The sequence below is a fragment of the Diospyros lotus genome, chromosome 9 (assembly GCF_014633365.1).
Source record: "Diospyros lotus cultivar Yz01 chromosome 9, ASM1463336v1, whole genome shotgun sequence".
Classification (NCBI taxonomy): Eukaryota; Viridiplantae; Streptophyta; class Magnoliopsida; order Ericales; family Ebenaceae; genus Diospyros; species Diospyros lotus.
Window position 1 is genome coordinate 1,211,261 of NC_068346.1, and position 19,083 is coordinate 1,230,343.

Genomic DNA, 19,083 nt, shown 5'->3' on the forward strand with positions numbered 1-19,083 from the left:
AAATATACGAATTAAATTAATTTTAAAATCAATTAAAGGGTATAACCGAAATAAAGAAAAAATTAGATAATCATACGAGCAAAAAGTAAAAGTATAGTAACAAAAATATTAGACACAATATTCTTAAATCAAAAGGCACATTGATCACCATAGTAAATAAATTTTAAAAACTATTTAATGACATTTTAATTATATTAATAATATAAACTTTATTCTTATAAAAATGATTACGTAATTACTAATTACAATTATATGACATAATTACAATTTGTATCTCGTTGAAGTACACGGCCTTGGGCTTTGAAGAGGAGCATTGCTTCGCGAGGGAGGAAGCAACCTCAGGAAAAGGGAAAACAAGAGAAAGAGGAAAAAGAAGAAAAAAGAAAAGCGAAAAAGGAAAGAGGGATAAGGGTAAGAAGAAGCCGTCTCTGTCCGATTCTGCTATTATTATTTCCTCTTTGATGGCCGTAAGGCCTCTGCGATTCATCGTCTCCAATCCTAATACCAAGCAATTCTTCTCCTCTCTGTTCCCTTCATCTTCTTTTCCTTCTCTGTCATCGACCGTTTCCCATCCATCGCCATCGCCGCCGCATATTTTCCTCCGCCGTCTCTCGTCGGCGACGACTCCGCTGCCTCGCTCGCAACAGAAGCAGAAACAGCGTTCAACGCCGCCACAAGCGGAGCCGATATCGCCGCCTTTGCACCACCGCCTGCAGCCGTCGCTGTCGCTGCCGGAAAACCTGGCGCAGAAGATCGGTAAATCCATCCGCCGCTCTGGCGCCCCGTCGAAGGCCGGGGTTTACGCCGACGTCAATGTGATTCGTCCCAAGGACTACTGGGATTACGAGTCTCTCACCGTCCAATGGGGGTATTTCTGCGAACATTCACATACAAATTTGTTTTTTGAATACAATGCTTTTCAGTGTATTATATGAGTATTGATTGGCCGTATAGGGAGCAGGATGACTATGAAGTTGTGAGGAAGGTCGGCAGGGGGAAATACAGCGAGGTTTTCGAGGGCGTTCATGGCTCCCGTAACGATAAATGTATTATCAAGATCCTTAAACCCGTCAAGAAAAAGAAGGTAAAACGTACCATTTCTTTTTAGTGCCATGTTTGAATTGCAGCCTCCGTAGGGTTTATTCAGTCGGCCTTCTGCATTTGTTTTTGCATTTATTTTCTTTGTCGTTGATATTGTTATCCCTATGAGGTACCTGGGCTTTTGGTTAATTAGCGGGTTGGCTTTCATTTATCGGGGTTCTTGTACGACAAGATATCATTATTGAGTTCTTGTAGTGTGGAATAATAGCAGGGTGATTAATCCCGTTCTGCTTCAACCTCACCTCACTTTTGTTCTGATTTAACATTTGCATCCAAATTGAAAGCGTTGAAAAAATCTGACTTGTTTCAAGGGATTTATTAGTTCGTAGGAAAACAAATAAATAATAACGTACATTATTTCAAAGATAACAATGCACCTTTCCCTATTAGTCCATGATAGAAGGAATTGGCTCAGCTTTTACCCGGAGGGAATGGCTAATTATATGTTTATCTTTGCTGCTTTATTCATTCAATATAGTATCTGCCATCATTGTGATGAATGGATTAGGCAATGCTTCTTGCATTCCCATGCTGAAGAGATATCGTAGTACTCTGCTTTAGTTGCCATTGAGGAATAAAAGTGTATGCATTTTGCTAAATGATTGTTATTTCAATTTGAAGTGAAGGTTCCTCTTGCAAGTGTTGGAGCAGCATGTATGTGGCATATGGCTTTGTAGTTATGATTTATCAAAAGGATAATTCTGCGTTTTCTTGACAAGTGCTGAGTCAGTATTTTAGAAACTAGAGATTGCTCATATTTCTCTGTATTTGCACCCAGTGATTGGTTTCTTTGTTATTGTTATTCTTACAGAGTTACAACCTTTTCTTCAATTATGTTGCTATTATTATTAGATCTTGTGATGAATTAATTCAGTTTTTCTTTCATGCAGATCAAGCGGGAAATAAAAATTCTACAGAACCTTTGTGGCGGGCCAAATATTATTAAATTGCTTGATATTGTTAGAGATCAGCAATCAAAGACCCCAAGTCTAATATTTGAATATGTGAATAATGCAGACTTTAAAGTGCTATACCCCACACTTTCTGATTTCGATATTCGATATTACATATATGAACTTTTAAAGGTAAGCTCTATGCTATTTGTTTCTTCTGATGATGATAATTTGGTATGTTTTTATCATGCAACACTACTATATACTTGCTAGGTCTTGATTCGCCATGGTCATATGTATTTTACTAGTCAAGACCTTTGCAACTCAGTATGGGTACTTGTTTACAGTTTGATTCATTAAGAAAGCATCTCTCTCATCCCCTCTCCCTCTCCCCTTAATGGTATTTTCTCTCTCTCTCTCTTGGAGGGATGTGGGGTAGGGTGAAAGGACTGAAATCATATTTTTGATTGTTTTAACATGATTCTAAATTACCCCTGCATTGCTGCCTTGTGTAAATTCTTAATCTAATTAATTGCACAATGTCTTACTAGGTCTTTTGACTAAAATTTATTTTGATGAGAGTTGGTCTCGGTCTTCTTCTGGTTAAAAGTACACAACATTCTACCATCAGAACATTTGGGGTACATATTAGCAACAAAAATAAAATACATTACTGTCAGGGTCCTAGGTTTTGAATCTAGGATTTCTAGTTGACAGTCATAATGAAGGAAGAAAGAGAGGGAGAAATGATAGAATTTAGGGAGAAAACAGAGGGAAACAGAGAATATAGAGAGGTTAGGGAGAAAATAGAGAGAAGAACAGTGGGAAACAGATAGTATCGACAGAAAAGATATAGAAAGAAGAAAGGCTAATGACATGCCTCTTTTATAGAACAGGCTCCCTTCCCGGGTCTCCAACAACACTGTCACAACCTGGATGCGCAGACGTCCAAGCCCTTGAATGCAGTTATTTCTTACAGTTAAGAATTAGGAGAAGTTGTTGAATTAGGAGTAGTTATTTGTAATAGAGTATTATTTACAATTATGAAGTAGTGGAGTAGTGGTAACCGCTTTGTAAAACTACTGGATAGCTTTATATATAAAGCTATAACATAGTGCTGAGATCATTAGAATCAAGAAATTATTGAAAGTTTCTCTCATTTTCTCTCTATATATTCTTTGTTCGTCTCCCTACTTTCTCCCTAACTTCTTCCATTTCTTTCTATTCTCTGTTTCCCTATGATATTCTCTCTGTTTTCTCCCTAAATTCTTTCATTTCTCCCTCTCTTTCTTCCTTCTTTTATGACTGTCAACCAGAAATCTTAGATTCAAAGCTTAGGATCCTGACAATTGGTGTCAGAGCCATCAGTTCTTGGCTGTTGATCCAGGCAAATTGTAGCAGTTGATCCAGAGTGAATTTGGAAGGCGAGCAGAAGAGATGGCCGATGGGACTCGCATGAAGCAGTTGGAGGCGAGGTTGGATACTGTGGAGTTGGGTTTGTGGCAGACTCAAGAGGAGGTGAGTTGTTGCGAGAGGAGAACATTGCCACCAGAGAAGTAGTGCGTGCAGTCATTGGGAAAAGAAGTTAAGGAAAACTTCGCTAACCTCGGCCAAAGGTTGGACGGGTTCCTGAAAATATTCTCTAAAATGCCTCAAGCCAGCCTTCTGGAGGACTTTCCTCCAAGATCCACTTCAGAGCTGATCTTGACAAGAGCAGGCATCATTCCTCATGCTTCTACCTCAGGAAAATGAGGAATGACCTGAATTGGATCATGAAGTTCAGGTAAGGGGATCTTATCAAAATCACCAACACACGCTGATGCCTAGACTGGGAATTCCTATGTTTGAAGGTATTAAACCACGATGGTGGATAAGGAGGCATGAAAGATTCTTTCAATACTATAATGCAGCAGAATGCCGGAAAATCAGCCTTGCTGCAGCCTATCTCAATGATATGGCTGGTGCGTGGTATCAAGGTTGGATTAAACTGAGGAATGAGGAAAATTGGACTGAATTTTTAGAAGATTTTTTGAGATAGGTTTGGTGAGAACAATATGACAGATGTAATTGAGGAATTTAATAAACTGAAGCAGAAAGGATCTGTGATGGAATATCAAATCTGATTTGAAGAGTTGAGATCTTTAATGCTGAATTCACAACCTACTTTAACTGAGCATTGCTTTGTCTCTAGTTTTATCAGTGGCTTAAAGGATGAATTGAGGCCAACTGTAAAGATGATGCAGCCTGCTAACAGTAGCAGGCTGCTGAGAAAGGGAGGTTGCAGCAGCTGGCATTGGAGGCAATTTTCCAAAAACACAAGATCCTACTGGAAAATCATCCTTTGACCGGTCAGCAATTGGAAGGAAATTCTTAGACTGCAACATCAGGACTGAATCAAGGAAACCTGAATCCTTAGGTTTATACTAACTCTTTTGCAGTCAAACCTCTTTCTATGGAGCAAAGGAGACAGTTAGGGTTGTGCTATAAATGTGGTGAAAAATTGACACAGCGTGTAGCGTGGGTGTGAAAAAAAACACATCAAAATAAATCTTTGAAAGAGCAAACTTCAATGGTTGAAGCTTGGCTTTCAAGAAGACGCAAAAACAAGACTGTTTTGCTAAGAAAACCCAAATAGGTTGCTGAAATTTGATTGAAAAAAACTTGATTATAAGTTCTAAATCCTAGGCATATTTATAGTATTTGACTAATCCAAATCCATCTAATAATTGTGAACAAAATCCAACTAGAATCTTAATAAAAATAAATTCTAAGTAAAAGTCAACTAGAATCCTAATAAAAATAAAACCCTAATCAAACATGAAGTAGAATCCTAAATCAAGTAGAAACATGAAATAGAATCCTAAATCAAGTAGAGTCATGAAATAGAATCTTAAATCAAGTAGAAATATTAAGTAGAATTCTAAATCAAGTAGAATTCTAAAATTTAAGAAGTATTAAAATATTGTTCCGGTGCTATTATTCCCGTGATACTGTTCCAGTTTGGTCAGGTCGGACTTGGGTCGGGTCTTGATTGGTGACTGCATCAAAAATTCAGTCCAGGACACTAGTGCAAAAGACAGCTATTGTATATGGAAGGATTGGATGAAGAGATAGTAGAAGAAGAGAAGGATGTTGCAGGGATTGGATGAAGAAATAGTGGCCAGTTATTGTGATTTCTTGGGGACAAGAAATCTTTTAAGGGGGATGGAATGTCACGACTTGGATGTAGGCAAACTTGCAAGCCCTTGAATACAATTATTTCTTACAGTTAGGAATTGGGAGCAGTTATTTATAGTAGAGTATTATTTACAATTATGAAGTAGTGGAGTGGTGGTAACCGCTCTGTAAAACTGTTGGATAGCTTTATATATAAAGCTATACCATAGTGCCGAGATCATCAGAATCAAAACATTATTGAAAGTTTCTCTCATTTTCTCTTTATATATTCTGTGTTCTTCTCCCTAACTTCTTCCATTTCTTTCCATTATTTGTTTCTCTCTGTTTTCTCCCTAAATTCTATCATTTCTCCCTCTCTTTCTTCCTTCTTTTATGACTGTCAACTAGAAATCCTAGATTCAAAACTTAGGATCTTGACAAACACCCACATACCTGGTGCTGGGGGCTTTGTTCTCATTGGAGATAGACTTTGGTTTTTGAATAAAACAGAGAAAACAACAAGAGAGATGGATGGAGCAAGTGGGAGATCTAGACAATCTAGAGAGAGAGAGAGAGAGAGAGAGAGAGAGAGAGAGAGGTGTTTCTGCAAAATAAAGGCCCTTCATTATGTTTTTATACACCCCCATGGGTGATATCTAACGGGCCCTGTTTGGACTTTTATGCTTGCATCAGACTGGCCAATTTCGAGTAAGTGGCTGGCCCAAATTCACCCTCTCTATATGTATATGTATATATATTTTTAATTTTGTGTAAAATGCTAAAAAATTTTTTTTGGGCCTTAGCAATATTATCATTGGTTGCTTTATTAAGACAAATATTATTATTATGTATTTTCAATTGGTAATTATGTTTTACCACCTTACACTTTTCATAGATAGCATAACTTGATGTTTTTGGAAAGTGGAAATGTAATCTCTTTGTACTTTAGGTTGAAGTGTATCCTTAACAATTATTAACTTTCCTTAATGAATTTGCTGAAAACATGAAAAAAAAGTTGATATATAATCCCCTATAATTTTCTCAAGAAGCCCATATCCTTGTAAATTTCACAAGAAATGTATAACTCTTTTAATTTAGGTATTTTAGGGGTAAAAACATCTTCCTTTGTTGACTAGTGGAAGGTTACATGTTCGAATTATGGAAATAATCTGTTTGCAATGTAAAGGTGATGTTGTGTAAAAGAATGACCATTCCCCGACCTTTGTAAAGCGAGGAGCCTGTTGCATTGTGGAACCTCTTTTTTGTTGGGTAAAAAATTGGCACATGAAATGCACACAATCAATTTAGTTTAACTGATAAGTGGGTTGGCATACTTCTTTTTATTCAGTTCTTTTATCCTTGTCCTGATTTTCTTCACTCTACTTTTTCTCTTGTTCTTCTTCTTTGCTTCTACGCAAGCAGAAAAATATCTTGAAGATGTAATGTTAAGAAATTAATTTAGTGAAACTGAGGAAAACAAGAAAATTGTCTATGATATTCTGGCATCTGGCCTGTGTAAAAAAGTCAATATTGCATTTGTAAGGTAGAATTGCACTATTGAGGGATTCATTACATGAGGCAAAGAACAAAATCAACATTGGTAATTGGAACTTTGTTCCATGACAGATGAAGTAGTAACACAGTATGTGGGCTATCTTACTAATTCAATAAAGGTACTGATGGGTTGTGTAGGCTGGTGCTTGCCTTTGACTGCATGATAGCTTTAAATTTACATGATTATATGTAATATCCTTTATTAATCCATCTCTAAATATGTGATTTGCAGTTCAAATTCTTATTTAGCAACTATTTTTGAAACTATATGCTTCATGCCCTAAATTTTATCTAATATGTGTATTTTAACTATTAAACCTTAATTTTGATGGTTAAATTTTCAGATTTGTATATATGTATATATATTTTTGGTCTGTAGGCTTTAGATTACTGCCACTCTCAAGGTATCATGCATCGTGATGTGAAGCCCCACAATGTTATGATTGATCATGAGCAGCGTAAGCTTCGTCTTATAGATTGGGGCCTTGCAGAGTTCTATCATCCTGGGAAAGAGTATAATGTTCGTGTTGCTTCAAGGTTTGTTTCCTTTTTTAATTGCAGCAAGGAAGTCAATGTGTTATTTCTTTTTTTTATGAAGTAGCCATGTGTTTTGTTTTACAGTTGCATTAGTAGAATTTGAACATTTTAGCTGCTTAGGTTTAATTAATTGTAGCTTCTTATGGACTAGTTTGAAGTGGAGGTCTAGTTAGTATTTCCTGGTGTATCATCTGCTAGAGGAATTCTCATAAATAGATACAAATCGAGGACATCTTGATGGGAGATTTTATCCATTATACTGATTTTGTGGATTTAAGGCTTGGGAAGAATGTTATTTTTGTTGCATTCTCTTTTCTGGCCTGTTGGATTTAATTCTGCAAGTAGTGCAGAAAATTTAATTCATAGTTCAAAAAAGAACTTGTAGATATTGCACTAGCCTATCCTGTGAAGATTTGTTCTGTAGATGTAAAATTTTCCACCCCCATCTTTATTTGTTGTGTTCTTTGCTGTTGAATGGACTGGAGTATTTTTGAATTTTGGAGATACCTGAAGTGATTTGAAATTGTGAAAATTGGAGTGATAAAGAAGGAGTAGAAATGATTTCAAAAACTTTGAATTATTTAAAGAACTGTTCTAAATAATTTTTTTTGGGGGGCAAGGTTCTTATTATATTTTTTTTCCAGAACATATATTTTTAAGGAATAAGTTTTCAATCATTTAACTGAAAATGAAAATGGTATGAGTGCTGGTGTTTTCTTATTTTCTTTGTTTGATTTCTGCAAGCATGGAAAATGGAAATGAAAAGAAAAGACGGCAACATAAACAGGCTGCTGGTATTCATACTGAGCTATTTATAATGGTTTGTAGGATGAGGCAAGTAATGTGGGAACGTCTCCCTCTTCCAATATAGTTGTGATTTTTATGGGATATGTCTAGTGGCTAAAATTTTGAAGGATAAATTATCTTTGTTGGAAAACTAAAGTAATTAAAATGACTTCAAATTATTTCAACAAATGATAGCTGAGTAGAGCCATTGCTATAATATATATATATATATCTAAATTTAAATATATGGCATCAGAAATGGGATTGAGGATTCATGACAGTTGTGGGATATCTAGTTATAGGGTAGTAACTCGTACAGTTGATCAGTTTGGTGATGGTAAAAGTTCCCCTGCCAGAAGTGTTGATCAGGTTAGCTATTACAGTTAAAGACAATTTTGGCTATATTATAAAGAATTGTTTCATTATTTTATTGTTACAGTTTTTGTTCTGGAATTCATTTAGCCAGTCCAACGGTGTGGATTAAGGCTTATCATTGTTGTTGAAGGATGCAATTTGCTTGCAACATGTGATTATAATTGAAGCATGCAGAATTTGTTCACCTGCACGTTTTGTATATTTCAACAGATCTCCCCTTATATATGTACTCTTTCTTGCAGATACTTCAAAGGCCCTGAGCTTCTTGTTGATTTGCAAGATTATGATTACTCCTTGGACTTGTGGAGCCTTGGTTGTATGTTTGCTGGGATGGTGAGCATTTCCCACTTGGGTATTTGGTTGGTTGGCAGAATCATTGACAATTCAATCTGCCCATTTTTAGTGTAGCCCTATGTTATTTCTAGGGTCACTGGATCAGATTTCTTAGATGGAAATTATGCCACTCTCAACTGCATACACTCACGGACAAAATTGACAGAACAAATTAAAGAATCAAACTGAAATATTAAACAGAACAGAAATGGAATTGAAAGAATAAGAATGAGCAAACCAAACATCCACAAGAACACCCAGATTATTCTGGTTCAGATTGCCCCTTAGGACAACCCTACATCCAGCCTAAGAACCCTCCAAGAGCAGCCTTCTTTGATTCAAAGAACAATGACCAGTACAACCGGTTGCACCCCCTGATTACAGGCCTTTTGTCAAGATTACAAAAGCTATTCTAAAATCACAGCTATTCTAAAATCACAGCTTTTCCTCTTTCAAAGCTTTTTCATGAGACAATAGCATCATGCATTAATGATGCCTGGCCCCCCTTCCTTATTAATAGAATATTAGGGCGATAACTCCTAGGCTATTACAAAACCGGTATGGATATTACTGGTTTACCTCCAACTTAATTTCTAATTGCAAGTGAGGCCACTGCCTATCTCTACCCTCTAAAACCGCATAATAACCTGTGCAAAACACTGCTACCACTGCCATTAATACTTTAGACAAACTATAACAATTCTCCACCATTGTCTTGAGTATGATCCATTCCATTCTTCATCCATCAAAGCCTTGGCCGCCTGCTCTTCCTTTTGGTTCCAGCATGATATAGCTGATCATCAACACAAACAAACATTAAGAATTTCCAAACGGTGCTATAAATTTTGACAATGGAACAACCTTGGATAACATATCAGCTGCATTATCTATACATGCAACTTTTATTAGAATAAATTCTTTACCAGCTTACAAAGGTATGTATATTTTTGGTTAAACTGGCTGCCTAAGCTGTCCTTTCTCTTACTTCTATGCCTAATATTTTCCGAACTTCTCCTAGATCCTACACTTCAACTGCTGACCTAAATCTTAGCTTTTAACTTGAGGATCTCTATGGCTGATTTCCAGAGATGATACATTTACATCTCATTAGGCATATCTTTGAAATAATCACAGCTACCAAATGCACTCATTTTAAGCCCTTGGACTATCATAAGACAATCATATTTCTTATACCAATGCCTTGGGGATTGACTTAATTCATAGGGAGACCTTCCAAGCAACCATACTTGCTTACCTTTCTCTCTATCCTCAAATCCCTTGGGCTACTCTATAAGATCATTTCCTCTTAAACCTTCATGGAGAAAGGCTGTTAATGACACCATTTAAACAAGAATTAAGTCTTAATGTGCTGTCCTAGCTTAATAGCCACTAGCCTAGTCTTTTACCTAGGCTTTTCTCATTTCCAGCACCTACCTTAATCTCAAATAGTCACTTACAGCTCACCACCCCTTTATCCTAAGGATTCATCCACTAAAGTCCAAAGCAACTCCACTTCTCATTTCATGGCACCCTACCATTTGATGGAGTCTTTGAGTACATCTCCTCTTCATAGAAAAAGAGGTTCCTTACCAGCCTCTTCTATAGCACTTAACAGTGCATAGGAGTCTTGAAAAAAAACTAAAATTCCATACCTCACTGGTGGTCTTATGTCCCTTCTTTTACCTATCCTAGGCAACATTATACCTTCCATTTCCTTGCTCACTGCCTATACTAAATGGTCCTCCTTCCCTTTCCCTTTTCTAACCTGGATTTTGATCAATGGAGCTGTCTACATCATTTTCCAGATTATCTACTTCTAAGTCCTGGTTCATGAGGCTATTTTAGACATTTTCAAGAAGTTATACTGGCTGTTTATATTACACAGCCTTCTAGATTACCTTCCTTGACATTAGTTTTGTCTAATTTTATGTCTTTTATGGTGGAATTTATATCATAGGTAAGTTCCTTAGCTATAAAAGACCTAGGCACGCCTAACTCCAAACTCCCCTACTCATAACCCTTCACACCAGAGGCAACCTTCTAGCAAGCTCATGTTTGCTTGGGATTTCTTAGGGAAACGTCATCTCTAATAGGCACGAATAGCCTAGCTTCACCATGAGACAAGGTTTGGATAGGGCCCCATAGATCCTAATGAATGACCTCTAATGGGGCTATAGACGAATTCAAGGCCTTTTTGGAGAGAATTTAACTTTGGTAGCTTTACCAAATCTGCATGATTCACTCTTTTCCACATGTGCTACTTTTCCCTCTCCTAATATCCCTTTCTTAGATACCTTCTTTTGTCCTTGCTCACTATTGTGAGCCATCCTCAAATGCCATGGCCTACACTTATCATATGCTTTTTCTTTAGTGGCTGCAGCTTCTCCACACAAAGTGCAAGCTTGCATCACATGAATACCATCGTTGAGGATTGCTTTCATCACTATTAGTAATCCTTTAGCAACTTTTAGGACTCCATTATCTCTTTTATTGGAGAAACCAATTCTATCTAACTCACCTAGGGAAATTAGATTTCTTTTCAAACTTGGGACATATCTTACAGATTTTAAGATTTTAACCGATCCATCATGCAACTTTAATCTTACATCTCCAGTACCCTTGATCCTATACTCTTGGTTGTTACCTAATAACACCTTACCACCTACCAAGTCTCTATAGTTCACAAACCATTTCCTATGTGGGGACATATGGAAAGAACATCCCGAATCTAGTATCCATGCTTCTCCATCAGCATTTTCAGATACTACTAGAACATCGGCGTTGTCATAGTTGTACTCACATAGAGATGAGGTGATTTCAGGATTGTTTTTCTCTAGGAATTCTTTCTTTCTCTTAGGGCAATTCTTCTTGATATGCCCTTCCTCATGGCAGTAATAGCATTTTATTATTCTCCTGCAATTCTTAGATTTTGACCTAGACCTTTCTCTTTGCCTAGGATCATTCCTATCCGGTCTAGATCCAATTGAAAGAGCATCACTAACCAAGTTCTTATCTTCTACCTTTTGCTGCAATTCCTTTGAATTTAAAGCCCCTACTACATCATCCAAAGACAATTTATCCCTACCATGTTTTAAGATATCTACAAAGGTCTCGTATGATTTAGGTAGTGAGTGCAATAAGACTAAGGCCTTATCCTCATCTTCATATTTAATGTCAATATTCTCAAGATCTAAACACAGCTTAATTGAAGCTGTCTATGTGATCTTGCAGCTTTAGACCCTCACCCATTTTGAAAGAAAAGAACTTGGTTTTTAAGTATAACCTGGTAGAAAGAGTCTTGGTCATATAAAGGGTTTCTAACCTTTTCCAAAGAGCTTCTGTGGTGGTCATTTTAGACACTTCCCGCAATACTTTGTTTCCTAGGCTTAGTATCAGTGTATTGAATGCTTTCTTGTCGGTTTCTTTTCTCTATTTAGTTAATTTTCTTTTTCTGTTCATCCGTGAGAGTTTCTGTCTAAGGCCTCTTCCAGTCTTAAATTTCCTAGTAAAGCCCTCATCTTCATCTTCCAAAGGCCAAAATCATTCTGGCCATCAAACCTCTCTATGTCATACCTAGTTGTAGCCATTATTTGACACTATTTTGTGATCGAGAATCAAAACAGATGAAATTTTGACAAATCTTGATACTAGGGATAGGCTCTGATACCAATTTGTTATTTCTAGGGTTGCTGGATCAGATTTCTTAGCTGGAAATTATGCCTCTCAACTGTATACACTCACGAACAAAATTGACAGAACAAATTAAAGAATCAAACTGAAACATTAAACATAACAGAAACAGAATTGAAAGAAAAAGAATGAGCAAACCAAACATCCACAAGAACACCCAGGTTATCTTGGTTCATATTGCCCCTTAGGACAACCCTACATTCAGCCTAAGAACTCTCTAAGAGCAGCCTTCTTTGATTCAAAGAAAAATGACCAGTACAGTTGGTTGCACCCCCGATTATAAGCCTTCTCTTAAGATTACAAAAGCTATTCTAAAATCACAACCTTTCCTCTCTTAAAGCTTTTTCATGAGACAATAGCATCATGCGTTAATGATGCCTAGCCCCCCTTCCCTATTAATAGAATATTAGGGCGATAACTCCTAGGCTATTACAAAACCGGTATGGATATTACCAGTTTACCCCGATAACTCCTAGGCTATTACAAAACCGGTATGGATATTACCAGTTTACCCCCAACTTAATTTCTAATTGTAAGTGAGGCCGCTGCCTATCTCTACCCTCTAAAACTGCATAATAACCTGTGCAAAACACTGCTACCACTGCCATTAATACTCTAGACAAACTCTTAACACCCTACAAATGCTTTTGACATATCATTTGATAGGGCCCCTCTCGCGAGCCCAAACATCGTCTTGATCAGACATTCATCATCCTCTAGATTTATGGGTGGATTTCTTTTCCATAATCCTCTTTGGGAAAAATTTTATGCTAACAAATTAGCGTCTAAGACACGGGGTAGACCGCCTTTGTCATGCCTTACATGAGTGGAATATGATTTTGCAATTCATGGGTGGCAGATGCTGGGGAGGTTTAAATTTTGATATATCATGCCATGGTATGTGAAGGTGTCTCTCAATGTGGTGCTTATTGTAAGAGCTTGTGCTGTACAGATATTCCGCAAGGAGCCATTTTTCTATGGGCATGATAATTACGATCAGCTGGTGAAAATTGCTAAGGTATGTTGAGCACAAGCTTCTGTGTGCTTGAAGCCTTGAATGTTGACGTGAAATTTATTGTAATAATATTCATATCTATTCTATTAAATATGCAAACACTAGATTTGGTGTGTGAAGCCCTGTCAAATTTTTCTTATCCTTAAAATACGCCCTAATATTATTTGATTTAAAAAGCAAAACCAACAAGATTTGAACTCATGCCCTATAACTTGAAATAAACTTATTTTACCACTATACAAAATCTTATCTTTATCTAAAATTTGCCTACAGATCTAAAAACTAAACTGCAACTGTCAATTGTCATCAAATGAACTTTCATTTGAAATCTTTTAATTTTTTACTTGCATGTGCCACAAGTTAAGAGACTAAGAGACACTTCTGTGAGAAGAGTTGATGAAATGGAACAATTAGTCACAAAAAGAGGTAGAGGTAGACCCAAGAAGACTTTGGGAGAGACATTAAAATTTGATATGAAATATATGGATCTAAATGAGGATATGACAAAAGACAGAAATACATAGAAGTCTAGAATTCATGTAGCCGACCCCACATAGTGGGATAAAGGCTGGATATGTTGTTATTTTATGTGCCACAAGCTATGCCTCACGAGTGTGTGCGTGTGTATATATATATATCAGCAAATGGGCAACATTATGCTTGTGATGGCTCATTCGATATTTAGACAAACATTTACTGATACTGATTTTTTTGTTTGCCTTGTCTATACAAATATATTCATGGTAATTTTTGCATTTTTGTTTGCATGCATGTTTTAATTGTGGCTGTGGAAATGCAACTTTTGATCTCCTTTTCATCTATAGGTGCTTGGAACAGATGAACTGAATGCTTATCTTAGCAAGTACCGGCTGGAGTTAGACCCACATTTTGCTGCCCTTGTGGGGAAGTTAGTATTATGATCCCAAAGTCATTTATACTTTTGTTGTCAGAAACTGCATTTCAACTCAAAAGACTGTTTTCTTTTGCTGGTATATAGGCATACCAGGAAACCATGGACAAAGTTCATTAATTCCGACAATCAACATGTGGCTGTTCCAGAGGTGAAAATCTTGTGTCATTTCTAATCAATCTTCGTATCTAATCAATCTAAAAAATAATTGATCATCTTAGTGCTCTGCTACAGGCAATTGACTTCCTGGACAAGTTGCTCCGGTATGACCATCAAGAAAGACTGACTGCCAAAGAAGCAATGGTAAGAAACCCTTACGTGCCCATCATTTCTGATTCCATTTGGCTGGAAGCTATTAATATGATGCTCTACGTTTTAATGTTTTGTTTATTCATTTGCCTTTCTAAAAATATTCAGATGGCAAACTAGACGCCCTCCAATGTTAACAGGAGGTTATTGATTTTGATTGTCTTTGAATTAACAAGAGGTTTTGTGCGGTTATCCTTGATTTGTGCAGGCTCATCCTTACTTCAACCCAGTAAGAAACGCTGAAAGCAGCAGAATTCTTGCCTAGTGGATTGACCCTGGTCGAAAAATAGCTTCTTGTGATGGTCAAAAAATGGCTTAACTAGCTCAGCTTTTCTCAGAATCCGTTATGCTTTTTGTCATTCAACTGTAAGTTGATCTCTGATTGTGTTGTAGGCCTGCATTTGTCATGTCATCGTGTCAAAAATTTTGTGTCGTGTCTAGTGGGAGTGGGAATCATATTGTCGGGAGCTGACTTAAGGTGAAAATATCATTCCTTCTCCGATTGTTCTAATTTCTTGCGTTTAATTGAGCATAAAGAACAAACATTTCTGGGAAAGCTTTCGGACATGGTTCTGGAGATAGAAACTAATTTCTAGTTAAGTATTTAGTTGTTGGCTGCCGCCGCAGCCGCAAGTTGGTTGTTTTGTGAACTTACCCATATTGATATTTTTCAATACTGAATCATTGTAGCCAATTGTCTTCTATTTAGGGATGACACTGACTCTAAATGGGTAAATAGGACCTGTTTACTGACCCATTGCCATCCTTACTTCTGCCTGGAACTTAAATCTACTCATTGTTGGTGTGGAGATCAATTAATTAACTGGGTAAATTGTGTTCTATTCCCAAGTGCTTTAGAGTAAAGATTTAGACCTGATGGTTTAAAATTGTGGAGATATCTTGGAATTAAAATTAAATATAAACAGGTTTGTTAGATTTAGTGACATGTAATCAAATTGGTTATGTGGTTTACTTAACATTTCAATTCGTACTGCAAGAGGGTTATCTTATTTTTTGGCAACTGGTAAGGCTATTTTTTGAGTTATAGAAATATATATATATATTGGTGTTTTTAGGTTTGTGGTAACTAGTATAATTTTTTCTGGGGTTAAAAGAACTCTTTTGACCTAACATCTCGGGGTAGCGCAAATAGTCTATTGCACACGTTTGAAGACTTGGGTTACTGCAAGATGGTGGATTCGAGTTTGTGTTTGTATTAGTTGCGATAATCTTTGTTTGTTTGAGGTGTCAGACTCTTGGACTTTGGCCTGTTATTTATTTGTTCCTACACCTTGAGCTAAGGTGAGGCTGACCGATCGTAGGTTTTGAGTCAGGGTGAAGGGTGATTACGTTAAAGGACTCTCTCGAGTTTTTCACAATAAAAACTTGAGACATCATGTGTAGTCATTGTTTGTTCTAATTTTTTTTTATTCGTTTTCGTGTCTTATAAGGGTAAATTATCAACAATTTTTTTTTATTTTTTTAATCTTATTTATAATTTGGGTTTAATTTTTATTTATCATCAGTTGATAGTGGCAAGAATTGTTAAGTCTGATAGTTGTTGGATCATAGATCAGTGACATTAACTTTCTCTTTATTAAAATCGTGTGTTTTTTTGCTACCTTGTGCTTATGTAACACAATATTGTGACATAGTTAAATCAATTCATTTTATATAGTCTCAACGTGAGTAATTAATAGTAAATGCTAAATAATAATGGCAACAAATAGTATTTTATAATTGAAATTATAAGATATTTGAGTAATTGTTTGTCATTTCTTCTATTCGAGCACCCGAACCAATTTGAGGTTTGGCAATTTTTATTATATAACTTTTATATAGAAGAATTATTATGAAAAAAGCCTCAAAAATAGTAGTTTACTAGTTTTGTATGGATACCATTCCAAATCCATCTTTTTTGATATTTTTAAAATATTTTTTTATCTTAAAATGTCAATAAATATAAAAAAAATTGAGTTGTTTTTGTAATTAAAAAAAATATTTTAGGGTCATTTTGTAATATTAAAAATACATTTATATTTTATGAGTACCTTAGAGTTGAAAGTAAAAATTGTCTCAGATAAAAATAATTTATATTTAAGTTTATTTAAATAAATTATAAAATTTATGTTTATATTTAATTGAATAATTATATTTTATAATTTTTTATATTAAAAATATATTTAAAAAAAATCTTTATAGTTTTTTTACTTATGCATTTTTTGTGTGTTTTTTTAGTTTTTTAAAAAATACTATTTTTTATTTTATATTATTATTTATTATTTTTATTTCCATACAATTTAAGATACGACAATAATTACTCAATACTCTTACCTTAACCAAATTTGCTTTGGGAAATTCACTTGTTAACTTACAATAATGGGCATTTTGGGGCGAAGAAATGAGTAGTCAGATATTTAATGATTAAGAAAATTATGGTAACATTAAGAAAAAAATAAGGATCATAACACTTAAACCCAAACATTAAAAAAGCAAAGAAAAAGAAACGATAATGAACTGACCTTTCGCTGCTGCATGGGCTCAAGTTGGGAGATTGAACCATTTTCTCGGCAGCACTGGTTATCCCTTTCCTTAATTATCTAGCCGTTCCATTATATTTGGGCTTCTGATCATCAGTGAATGCTCAAACCCACAGACAAAAGTGTTTTCTCAACTTGGGCTTCTCTCTTTTGCTCCTTTTTGATTCCCTTTCGTTAGTTAGCATGCATGGTGGACGGCGGCGGTGCTATGACGGCTGGCGGCGCTGGTGAGAGATCGAGCATGCTTGCCTTGCCTTGCCTTTCTGTGGCTGTGCGCGTCACCCGTGCTAGATCTTTTCGGGCCCGTCGGGTTTCACTTTTTGCATGGACTTTGTACCGAAGGGTGTTCGGTTCACTTGCTGCCAAATGTACTTAAGGCCGTCCGTGGCTTTGTCCATAACTCGGTTAAACAATTTAACTAATTAAGACCGCAATCGAATCGAATTCAGTTGAGTTTTGTTAAAGTCAGGATTAGCTCGTGAGATAATTTTTAGGCTCGAACTCGAGTTTGACTCGAGCTTTAAAGCCCAGCTTGAGCTCAAGTTAGGGCTAGCTAGCGTACTCAACTCTTCAAAATTTGTTATTTTATTTAATCCTTATTTGTTATTTTATTATATTATATTATATTGTTATAATAATTTAAAGTTTGATAATTTTCTTGTTAAATAATATATTTATAAAATTATAAATAAATATATTTATAAATAAACTTGTTCACAAATTTTTAATTGAACATGTTTACGGGCCTATTAGGCATTCATGAGTCTCTAATCAAACATACTTCTGAGTTTTACTAAATCAACATTAGCTCGTTTACAAATTATAAATCCATCTTCATAGTAACAAATGGATTTTTATTAAGTCGAATGCCGGGCCACTCGCAAAGGACCCACTTGCAGCCCTATTGGCTATCAGTGGTGGTAAGAGAGGTGGGTTAAAATCATCCACTCAAGACAGGAATCCCATACTAAAAAGCGTTATGGTGCACTGAGAGGTTGTGAGAAGACTATAGTGGCGGGCTGTGAGAAGTCAGTCCCTTTCGACAGCTCCATCACTACAGTCTATAGACTTCCCAAAACTCTTGATGCACAAGAGATCATTGGAGCTGCTGCGATAACGTTTTCTAGTGTGGGATTTCTATCTTGGGTGGGTCGTCGTCGGCCACCTATATATGTTGCCGTCGCCGGCAACCGGAATCTTTAGCCAAGTTTTGGGCAAAGCCACAGGCGGCCTTAGTATATTTCATAGCAAGTGGGTCATCGCTAGCTGCAAAGCCCATACAGAAGCCGAAACCCAACGGACTGGAAAAGATCTAACGAAATGTAATAAAAAAAGGAGCAAAAGAGAGAAACCCAAGTTGACAAAACACTTACTTTTACCTATGGGATTAAGCATTCACTAATGAGCAGTCTAATAATTATAAGGTAGTGAGGAGAAGTTTAGGGCAGTAGAGAGAGGGTCAAGAAGTGCAAATTTAAACACTTAACCGTACTGTTGGAGATGGGGAACAAGTGGGTGTCATCGAAGGTCATCAACCTTCGGATCAATGAAAGGTGTTCGTCAAGTGGGTGCCATGGAGTGCAGATGTATACTCTTCTTCGCTATCGGAGATGGGGAAGAAGAATGAAATGTCGTTAGAGGTTTACAAACCTTTGGATCGATCTAACTAGATCTTGGTGGTTCAACTTGATTGGGCAATGGCCATCGAAAGGATCTCTGTGCATAGAATTGTCTCATCAAAGAGTCAAAAAATTGGTACGAGGTGTTGAATGGTCGTCGGAGGGTGACATCGGTTATCAAAAAGGTAATTGTGGGTCATGGGGATTAAGAACCATCGGGGAGGAGGGTTAGGGTTTTTTCTACAATTTTCGTATTGAAATGAAA

The 19,083-nt window shown here is 36.4% G+C and overlaps 1 protein-coding gene across 1 annotated transcript; it reads left to right on the forward strand.

Moving 5' to 3' along the window:
* Nucleotides 1-325: 325 nt before the first annotated feature.
* On the forward strand, nucleotides 326-15,353 carry LOC127809748 (casein kinase II subunit alpha-like). The gene is made up of 10 exons (XM_052348779.1): nucleotides 326-868; nucleotides 955-1,084; nucleotides 1,992-2,186; nucleotides 7,084-7,241; nucleotides 8,645-8,735; nucleotides 13,378-13,443; nucleotides 14,265-14,347; nucleotides 14,438-14,501; nucleotides 14,585-14,653; nucleotides 14,868-15,353. The coding sequence occupies exons 1-10, from the start codon at nucleotides 462-464 to the stop codon at nucleotides 14,922-14,924; spliced, it is 1,320 nt and encodes a 439-aa protein (XP_052204739.1). The 5' UTR covers nucleotides 326-461; the 3' UTR covers nucleotides 14,925-15,353.
* The last annotated feature ends 3,730 nt before the right edge of the window (nucleotides 15,354-19,083 follow it).

Bases quoted from the DNA above. Each gene is read 5' to 3' on its own strand.
- LOC127809748 (XM_052348779.1), top strand. From the start codon at position 462: ATGGCCGTAAGGCCTCTGCGATTCATCGTCTCCAATCCTAATACCAAG. The intron at 2,187-7,083 runs GTAAGCTCTATG...TTTGGTCTGTAG, and splicing joins ACATATATGAACTTTTAAAG to GCTTTAGATTACTGCCACTC. The intron at 7,242-8,644 runs GTTTGTTTCCTT...TCTTTCTTGCAG, and splicing joins AATGTTCGTGTTGCTTCAAG to ATACTTCAAAGGCCCTGAGC.